The sequence below is a fragment of the Dendrobates tinctorius genome, unplaced genomic scaffold (genome assembly GCF_039654945.1).
Source record: "Dendrobates tinctorius isolate UK_male_01 unplaced genomic scaffold, ASM3965494v1 ptg000073l, whole genome shotgun sequence".
Classification (NCBI taxonomy): Eukaryota; Metazoa; Chordata; class Amphibia; order Anura; family Dendrobatidae; genus Dendrobates; species Dendrobates tinctorius.
This window is the reverse complement of record NW_027361741.1, coordinates 13,125,275-13,135,896: the sequence shown is the minus strand read 5'-3', so window position 1 is coordinate 13,135,896 and position 10,622 is coordinate 13,125,275. Positions and strand designations below refer to the sequence as shown.

General features: G+C 39.4%; 1 protein-coding gene across 3 annotated transcripts in view; it reads right to left on the bottom strand.

Annotated features, from left to right (window-relative positions):
- Window positions 1-409: 409 nt before the first annotated feature.
- GRK3 (G protein-coupled receptor kinase 3) overlaps window positions 410-10,622 on the bottom strand; it is a 368,299-nt gene continuing 358,086 nt past the window's right edge. For all 3 annotated transcript variants that reach the window (XM_073582658.1, XM_073582660.1, XM_073582659.1), the window contains 2 exons: window positions 10,347-10,460; window positions 410-6,812 (listed from right to left, as the gene is read on the bottom strand). In XM_073582658.1, coding sequence (XP_073438759.1) covers window positions 6,651-6,812; window positions 10,347-10,460 — 276 coding nt within the window. In that variant the 3' untranslated portion in view covers window positions 410-6,650. The remainder of the gene's footprint in view (window positions 6,813-10,346; window positions 10,461-10,622) is intronic.

Below are 10,622 nucleotides of genomic sequence, written 5' to 3'. Positions count from 1 at the left end.
AACCAGAGCAGCCATATCGATTACGGTCATATGAGGGCTGTTTGGTGACCCTTTCAGAACAGAAAAGAAGTCTTGCATACAAAAGTTTCTTCTCCTTTCTAAAAACAGGACCCTATAATAATCAATGGGGCACGGTTTCATATGCATAGGTGATACAAAGGATCACTTACTTGACTTGTATGCTCCCAAAATGGAGCAAGCAGATGGAATGTTCGAACGGACATGTGAACAAGGCCTAATACAGTATCTCATTAAAACAACCAGCAGCTCCGGGTGAAATGCTATCACACACACAAAAAAAATTCAAAATGCAATAAATATATATTATTAATTAAACAGTGAGCAGCAACATATGTCATGGTGCAAAATTATTCTAGAGTGGAGGACAAAACGGTAAACCGGACATGTGTTTCTGGGTTCAATTGGCGTTTATTTATGGAAAAAAAAAACAAAAAAAAACAGAATTAAGCGGATAGTTCTACTTAAAATGAAATTGCCAGCACACCTTAAATAACCAACTATACAGATAAGAAACAATTCTGTGGAATGTCAGCAACATCGAAGAAATGCATGGATTTAATAAATAATATAAAATGAATTCTTGTTAAAATATAACTCTTGTTCTATTCCTACATAACTACCTTCATTATCCAAAATACAGCCGAGTCCATAATGACATCTTTCGGACAGTATAAATGAATATGCACACGTTTCTGCTGTACGGGGAGGATAGGAGTGACCTTACCTTGGATGATATATGTACATCTTTATGAAACAGCAATGCCACAACACAAGGACGGAATTCATGAGCACAAATGTATGGACACTAAAGCTTGAGCTAACCCGAGTTCAGGAAGCAATGATACAATGCATGACCCTTCCCCTCCTAGTAGCACGAGTGCCTCCATTCTGAATGTGAGATTTCATAGCCTGGCACAGCAAAGTTCCTCCAGCACAGTGATTCCTGACTACAGCTCGTAATAGCTGCACTAATCTTTGGAACGGGCATTTTGAAGTCGTCTTGTGATATTGGGCCCAGATCAGGCATGATCATGCTTCTACAAATCTGCTAAACATGGAAATCTGAATATATCCACATAGTCTGTACTTGTTATGTGACCAGACAGCCAATTCCATGATGGAGGAGATCCTCCTATAACGACAGATGTGCTCACATGAAGTGATACCCTGGCCTTTTAAAGCAGATCTACAAAGCACTTCTCTGGTTAGACCATTTGGTATCCACATATAAGTATTTGATAAATTTTCACAATAGGTAATTTTTTATAGTCTATATAAAGCCTTTAGATATAGTTGTACATAGTGGTTGAGAAACTCTAATATTGGCACAACTTCTGGATTTCTTTGTGACATTAGTATTCTGCCAGGGACAGACCGGGATCACACTGAAACATTGGATCTTTGATATCTGATGATATTGAGAACTCTGTATGAGTGTTACCATATGTGCGAAATGGACCATTTTTTTTCTCAGGTCTCATCCTAGCTGCATTTGTTTGTTTTCACTGAAGCAGGTAGACTGTCTGAACTTTTTTCACTCTGACTCTTAAAGGGAATCTGTCAGAAGGCTCAACCCTCCTAAGCCGTCTAATATGTGCATGTAGGGCATAGGAAGCTGAATTACATGATACTTTGATATCTGTGATCCAATGTTTTATTCCAGAGAAATCCACATTTTTCTTACATATAAATGTGGCTTTTCCAGGCTATGGGCAAGACACTGTCCGCATGAGAATCTGCCTCCAGAGCTTATTTTATATAAACGGGGAGTTACCAGTGTGAGACCTGTAATTAACATATTAGCAGCAACAGCTCCGCTGTAGTACAACAATATTGCAAACCTGTCTGAGATGGAAGCTGAGACGAACCTGCGGATATGTCAGTTACACTCACACACAGCTCTGCAGTGAGACCAGAAAAGCAGAGGGCGGCCATTAGTTATACTGGTAACCATTACATGTCTCACACTGGTAACTCCCCCTTTTGTTTAAAATAAGCTCTGGAGGCAGATTCTCATGTAGGTCATTGCTTGGTCTTCAGTTTTCAACAGCTCATTTACATTTAAGAAAAACGTATAGTTCTCTGGAATAAAACATTGGATCTGTACAGATAAGATATCATTGTATACAACCTTCTATGATCTGTGTGCCGATATAGACATCTTAGGAGGGTTGATACTACTGACGGAGTCCCTTTAACAAGGTATCAGTTAAAAACGGAACTCTGAAGTACAAAGTATGTCTTCCTAATGTCATCTGAGACTTTCAGATCCCCATAGACTTTAATGGCAGAGTGTGAGCCACAAGACAGATGAGAATAGGACATGCTCTCATGGATCGAAGACAGACTCTTTTTTAAAACAGATGTGTGAGTGGATAAGTGAAACTCTATGAATCAGTGTGTCGTCTGAGATAAAAACAGACAGGAATAGAATGTGTCAATATAGCCTAAGGTTCTGTTCACATTAGCATCATGTCTTTCAATGAAGCTAAGACCGATAAGGAATAGTATGAAGCTGTGAAAGGTTCTCTTAAATATAAGGAGCATTTTTTTTAGGGTTCACATATGAAAATCCTATTTTTATTCTGGATGCCCTGAAACACTGTATACACGTCAGTATGGGAAAAGCCATGTTGTGTATACCTATAGTAAGTGACCATATGTATTCTGTTCTTTCATAGCCATCACACTTCTTGCTACATGTGTATAGTATGTCCAATAATAAAAATAAGGGAAGGGGGCTGGTAATTATTAGGAACATGCAACACTTAGAAATCCAATCCATCAATATAAGAGAGTTAAATATACAGTGAGATATTGTGCATTCACAGGAACAGCGACACAAGGAAAACACCAGCACAGTAGACTGTATGCAACCAGAACGAGCCGTCGATGGCAAACAAAAGCAAAAACTTCAAGATTAAGTTGTAAGTATTGTCTGTGGACGCAACTGTGTTGGCACTCCATGCTTGGAATGAAGCTCCGCATTTGAGCAGTTTGACAAGTGTGGCAACCATTCTGTAAAAATAGCTTTTCTCTAGCAATGTGCTTTGAATCATTGTTTCAACATTGTGCTCGGCCTATCTCCTAGTGTTTTTACCAACGCGCTTGTGCATATACAGAAATCTATATTGTGTACGTACTGTAGACAGCTGTGGAACACAAGATCAGAAACTGTAGCACTAACGTTCTTGCTGTGCCGTTGTGATGTGGTGCTGCATGCTTTTCCCCTATTTGGAATAACTGAAGGCAAATAAATATATTTTTTCAGTAGCCAATACAAGTAAGATGCCATGATGTCTTAAGCTGGTCATACACATTAGATGATCATCTCCTGAGACTGCCCTACCTTCTAATTTATATGGGGACCTTCCAACTTTCTTCCAACCCCATATGTTGGAGGAGAGAAGGGAAGATTGTGCCATTGGATTTCAATATGCCCCATTCTTTCACTCTCAGCACAAATAAACCCCGCTAGAGGTATCTGGCAGCGACTTACTCCCAGTCACCATATAGAGCACTTACAAAGTGAGCATGTGTATAGCGGTTGTTGGGAAAGATACAGTAGCTTTCGACAATGAAAAGTGTAGATATAAGCTTGATGTAGTACTATACACAGAGTACGGTTGCCTGACAAAGCTTGGGTGATGGATCGTAGAATTTAGCTATTCCTTGTCTCGAGGCATATTGTAGCTTATGAATCAAATACAGACCACTGCTTTATCAAAAAAAATAGAATATCAGGGTCAGATAAAAGAATAGCATACAGTAGGTGCATCATAAATGAATAGTGCAGGAACTGTTGGTGATGTTTCGGTGTTTTATAACATATTTAGGCTACTGGTGAAATGATTTAATTCCCTGATATTTCATTAAGGAATAAGATACAGTTTAAAAAAAATTGATAAGCAAGCAAATGGTTACAAAATAAGTCCAATGTATGACTGGCATGATTTGTGACATAATGGCGCTTGAAGCTGACGGGAGGAAAGTTCACAGCATCAATCTAATGTGGGCGAGTAAGGGACAGATCCAGCACAAGTTGGGATTTGCTTATACTACATGCGGGGAACGGATCTGTAGCTAGATACAAGTAGAACCGTTATGTTATTATTGGTTACATTGTATCAGAAAGTACAGAACGCGTATTACTCCTTGGCTAGAGACGGCTTAACCGCTCTGTCAAGCCATAGAAATCTATATCCACAACTGTGCCGGTCTTTGTTTTAGGATGGAAAACAATGGGATATTCTCCCGAATAGATGGGATTGAGTAGCCACAAGTCTCTGTAATTTGCACTACGTATATCCAAAAGGCTTAACCTGCTATCTAAATCCAGCACTATAGCGCTTGTGAGAAATACGGTTTTACATGACAAAAGGCTTCCAAAAATAAGGTACTGCCAAGCTAAATGGGTCCATGTCTTGAATGCGGTGCAGGTTCTCGTTATTGCTGCGCGTTACAGGATCTGCACGTCAGTGCTCAGTAACAGTCATTTCACCTCTGTCCATAACTATGGCTTCCAGAAATTCTTTAAAACTACAAGACGATAAGAAACTAGACAAGTTCTATGGAAAGGATGTCAAACCATGTTGCTGCTCTACAATGTGAGTAGAAAAGATAAGGTGATATTCATGGATCCATACTAAGAAGCTTCTACCATCTGCTTCCCACCTTATGGAACAAAACTACTTAGGTTAGATGAGTGAATCTCCGGGGTCACCTGTTCGGTCAACACATACTAAGTCAATGGGTTCGCTGACACCGTCAAACAAATAAAGTTATCTTGTAACCATTTCTTGTTGCATTTGATATTTTTAAGGATTTTTTTTACAGCGTCGAGAAGAGGAAGAAAACCAGGGTTATGGGTAACCTGCAAATGAGATTGGTTTCAGCTTTCCCTTTAAATGTAACATCTAAGAATTGCTGCCAAACACTGCATGTGATTGTAATACAAACATGGATTCATACTTCACAGTAGTTCAGTTCTACTTAACCAATAACCATTGTACTTCTGTTACACTAAAAATATATCACATTCATAACACTTCCCCAAGTGGTTCAATCAGCCAATGGGCGGTGAGTGCCACTGCATTTACCGAAATGGAGGAGAATGCTTATGATGAGCAAAAAGGCATTCAAAAGAATTGAGAATATGAAAAACACAGCTGCAGATGTAGGTGCAGAAATATCAAAGCTCCGCTTGTCTTCCCATGTAACTAATTCTTAAATTAATATTTACAAATACATTAAAAAGTTTCTGTTAAATATAGGGAATGTGTGTCTGGGAAGTGTTTGAGTCCATTGGCACTTTGCACTTCATTGGTAAAAACAAAAGTGGGATGCTAAAACGCGTGGTGCAGCCAAAGCAACGGCTGAGACGGAGAGTCACCATCAGCCCGAGATGTCACTTCCAGTGAGCGCTTGTTCCAACCTAACACAGGTCTATGTAGTAGGTAGCAACAAAAGATCAGACCGATTGTCTTGTCCTTCCTTCGTTAACCGGATACAAAGTCTTACTATAAATGTTCATAGCTCTGTGGCTTTGATGATTCCTAACAGAAGGACAGCATAAGAAGCCCAACAATAGATACATGGAGGACAAGGACAGGATTTTCTGATAAGGACTGATATAAGATTACAGCATGACGCGTACCAGGATTCTCCAACGTTCTCACCCACAATTCACTTCAGCATAAATTTGATTAAAAAAAAAAAAAAAAGAAGTAGAAGAAGAATAAGTGCAATTGACCTGAAATGGCAAGAAAGCTGTCTTTATAGCAATTGTAAACGTATCTGTAGAATGAGCTTGTATAATATCTGTGCTAAATTTGCTAACTGGCTAAAAGAACACTGGACAATGCTACCATGCACTCCTCTTCACCGATAATTACTCTACTAGTATATTTCTACTCCTCATACACGGCAAGACAGTGGTAGCCACTATACTGGTGAAGATACAAGAACTGGGTAATTATTCTTGGTATGTATTCCCATGAAGTATCTACATCTTATATCCACAGGACAGGTAAGTCATTTCTTAGAAGTGCATAACCGTCTCACCACACTGCCACAGTGCAAGTTGGGAGGTCAAAGGGGTCTTAAGGGGACAATTATGGCAACACTCAGGAAAGCTATCATCTTGAAAACATTCTTGCCACACGGCAATCCCTTCCAAAAACATCCAGGGATATGTTGAATTTCAGACATAAAAATTAACATAAAAGCAACTACTGCAAAAACCATTTCATACTCTTGCTTGGCATACACGAAAGCATGCATATGCCAAGAAAAAAAAGCAAGGATGGGATGCCTCGCTCCTTCAGCACAGGCCATTCAGGATAGGCTGATGCAACTGAACGATGAGCAATCACTAAATTTGGCAACTTTCACAACTCTTCTCTTAGTGAAAATTCATCTCTTCATTGCCTCAAGCTGCATGACCTTTTCTAGACTTCAAGCGGTTAAGACCAGTCTTCAGTAGACAATGTGTGATGCAGGCTCCCAAAGCTTCTTCTATGTACACCTTGCTGTAGAGGACCATACAAGTAACTAAAAACAATGCTGTGGACCTTGGTCAAGGTGTTGTAAGTAGTTATCCCTAAGATTTCTTGGTCCTGTAATGCCACCTAAAGGCCATTGCTATTTCTGTGACTAAGTGGTGGTTTGGAGATCTCTACAACTGCAGACCGGGACTTGTTCAGAAACTTTGGAACTCGACGTAAAAGCCTTTGTGCCTCGGTAAATGCTTCGGTCAGTTCTTTCTTCCACTGTACAAATTCTGGATCGCTCTGTAAAAACAAGTTTAAAAAAATAAATAAATAAAAAAATCAGAAAATATGGTAAGCGTAGATACCACATTCATTTATTGTCGTCACCTACTATTTTTTTTTGTTAGAGGGATCCTCCAAAAATAAACAGTATATTCCATTGCAGGAACCCCCAACTATGGTCTGTGGGGGAAACTATACACAAGTGAGCAATTCCCTTTGGTGATGCCGCAGAGTAAAGTGAAGAATTAGACACTGGCCACGGAAATCGTTAGGATATCTGTGCAATTCAAAGGCATAATGGGCAGCATGGTGGCTCAGTAGTTAGTACTGTTGCTTTGCAGCAATGGGATCCTGGGTTCAAATCCCACCAAGGAAACATCTGCTAGGAGTTTGTATATTTCTCCCTGGGTTTGAGTGGGTTTCCTCCGGGTTCTCCAGTTTCCTGCCACACTCCAAATACATATTGATAGGGAAACTAGATTGTGAGCCCCAATGGGAACAATGATGATAATGTCTGTAAAGTGCTATGGAACATGATGGCGCTAACAAACAAATAATGTGAACTAAAGTGTTTATTTGACCTGTTCCCACTTCAAGATATATAATTACATCAATGGGGTGGTCAAAAGGGTTATTCTGATAAAATTAAAGGGAATCTGTCAACAGGTTTTGGTATGTACTCTGAGGACAGCGGGGTGTAAGGGTTAAAACACAGATTTCACTTATCAGGCTGTGTGCACAAAATGTAAAAAAAATAAGAAAAATTGCTATTTTTGCCATTCTCCACTATAAAGAGCACATAGAAGTTAATCATTAGGATACATGTACATATGCATCTCTCAAAATTAGAATATGAAAAAGTTAATTTCAGCTTTTCAATACAAAAAGTGAAACTCATTATATAGAGAAATAGATCACTGTGTGTAATGACAAGTGTTTATTTCTGTTAATGTTTATGATTATGGCTTACAGCCAATGAAAACTCAAAAGTCATTATCTCAGTAAATTAGAATACTTTATAACACCAACTTGAAAAATTATTTTAAAATCTGAAATGTTGTTCTACTGAAATGTATGTTCAGTAAATGCACTCAATACTTGGACGGGGCTCCTTTTGCATCAATTACTGCATCAATGTGGTGCGGCATGGAGGCAATCAGCCTGTGGGACTGCTGAGGTGTTATGGAAGCCCATGTTGCTTTGATAGCATCCTTCAGCTTGTCTGCATTGTTGTGTCTGGAGTTTCTCATCTTCCTCTTGACAATACCCTATAGATTCTCTATGGGGTTATGGTCAGGCGAGTTTGCTGCCAATCAAGAACAGTGATACTGTTGTTTGTAAACCATGTATTGGTACTTTTCGAAGTGTGGACAGGTGCCAAGTCCTGCTGGAGAATGAAATTTCCATCTCCAAAAATCTTGTCAGCAGAGGGAAGCATGAAGTGCTCTAAAATATCCTGGTAGACGGCTGCACTGACTTTGGTCTTGCTAAAACACAGTGTACCTGCGCCAGTAGATGACATGGCTCCCCAAACCATCACTGTTTGTGGAAACTTCACACTAGACCTTGGAAATCAAGGTCCCAGAGTCTTAAGGCTTAAACCTCAATCATCAGCACTAACAGAAATAAACACGTGAAATAGATCACTCTGTTTGTATTGACTCTATATATGAGATTCACTTTTTGTATTGAAGAACTGAAATAAATTAACTTTTTTATGATATTCTGATTTTGTGAGAAGCACCTGTATGTATATCAAATGAATGGCATTGAAAACTCACAACTCATCCTACAAAACTAAGCCTTCTTGACTTTGTGCCCATATTACTCATATACAGTTAGGTCCATAAATATTTGGACAGAGACAACATTTTTCTAATTTTGGTTCTAGACATTACCACAATGAATTTTAAACAAAACAATTCAGATGCAGTTGAAGTTCAGACTTTCAGCTTTCATATCCACATTAAAATTGGATGAAGGGTTTAGGAGTTTCAGCTCCTTAACATGTGCCACCCTGTTTTTAAAGGGACCAAAAGTAATTGGACAATTGACTCCAAGGCTATTTCATGGACAGGTGTGGGTAATCCCTTCATTATGTCATTCTCAATCAAGCAGATAAAAGGCCTGTTGATTTGAGGTGTGGTGCTTGCATTTGGAAGGTTTTGCTGTGAAGGAAACTAGCGGTCAAAGGAGCTCTCCATTCAGGTGAAACAAGCCATCCTTAAGCTGCAAAAACAGAAAAAACCCATCCAAGAAATTGCTACAACATTAGGAGTGGCAAAATCTACAGTTTGGTACATCCTGAGAAAGAAAGAAAGCACTGGTGAACTCATCAATGCAAAAAGACCTGGGCACCCACGGAAGACAAGTGGTGGATGATCGCCGAATAATCTCCATGGTGAAGAGAAACCCCTTCACAACAGCCAACCAAGTGAACAACACGCTCCAGGAGGTAGGCATATCAATATCCAAATCTACCATAAAGAGAAGACTGCATGAAAGTAAATACAGAGGGTTCACTGCAGGGTGCAAGCCACTCATAAGCATCAAGAATCAAAAGGCTAGACTGGACTTTGCTAAAAAACATCTAAACAAGCCAGCACAGTTCTGGAAGAACATTCTTTGGACAGATGAAACCTAGATCAACCTCTACCAGAATGATGGAAAGAGAAAAGTATGGCGAAGGCGTGGTACAGCTCATGATCCAAAGCATACCACATCATCTGTAAAACACGGCGGAGGCAGTGTGAAGGCTTGGGCATGCATGGCTGCCAGTGGCACTGGGTCACTAGTGTTTATTGATGATGTGACACAGGACAGAAGCAGCCGAATGAATTCTGAGGTATTCAGAGCCATACTGTGTGCTCAGATCCAGCCAAATGCAGCCAAACTGATTGGTCATCGTTTCATACTACAGATGGACAATGACCCAAAACATAAAGCCAAAGCAACCCAGGAGTTTATTAAAGCAAAGAAGTGGAATATTCTTGAATGGCCAAGTCAGTCACCTGATCTCAACCCAATTGAGCATGCATTTCACTTGTTAAAGACTAAACTTCAGACAGAAAGGCCCACAAACAAACAGCAACTGAAAACCACCGCAGTGAAGGCCTGGCAGAGCATCAAAAAGGAGGAAACACAGCGTCTGGTGATGTCCATGAGTTCAAGACTTCAGGCAGTCATTGCCAACAAAGGGTTTTCAACCAAGTACTTAGAAATGAACATTTTATTTACAATTATTTAATCTGTCCAATTACTTTTGGTCCCCTTAAAAACAGGGTGGCACATGTTAAGTAGATGAAACCCCTAATCCCTTCATCCAATTTTAGTGTGGATACCCTCAAATGAAAGCTGAAAGTCTGAACTTCAACTGCATCTGAATTGTTTTGTATAAAATTAATTGTGGTAATGTCTAGAACCAAAAGTAGAAAATGATGTCTCTGTCCAAATATATATGGACCTAACTAACTCCTGTATTATTTGACAACAGAAATTGAGGAAAAAAAATTGGCCTAATTTTTCAGACTATATGGAACGTAACAGACGTACCTCACACTGCAGGACAAATTGCTTTGCTCCTTTAATCCTCAGCAAGATGCATTTTTTATCCTTAATCTGGGTTTCTTCCACAGACACTATTTGCTCCATCGTCAATAAATTTTGCTGCATGCCAGAAAAATAAGACAATATAGAAATATGGAGATTAGATACAGTTCTCTAAGTCTTCACATTGACACATCGGGGAAAATGATTTCTATGAAAAACACAATCCTGGAAAAATCACTTTACAACACAGCAATACAAGATGTGTGTGGGGGATAGGAT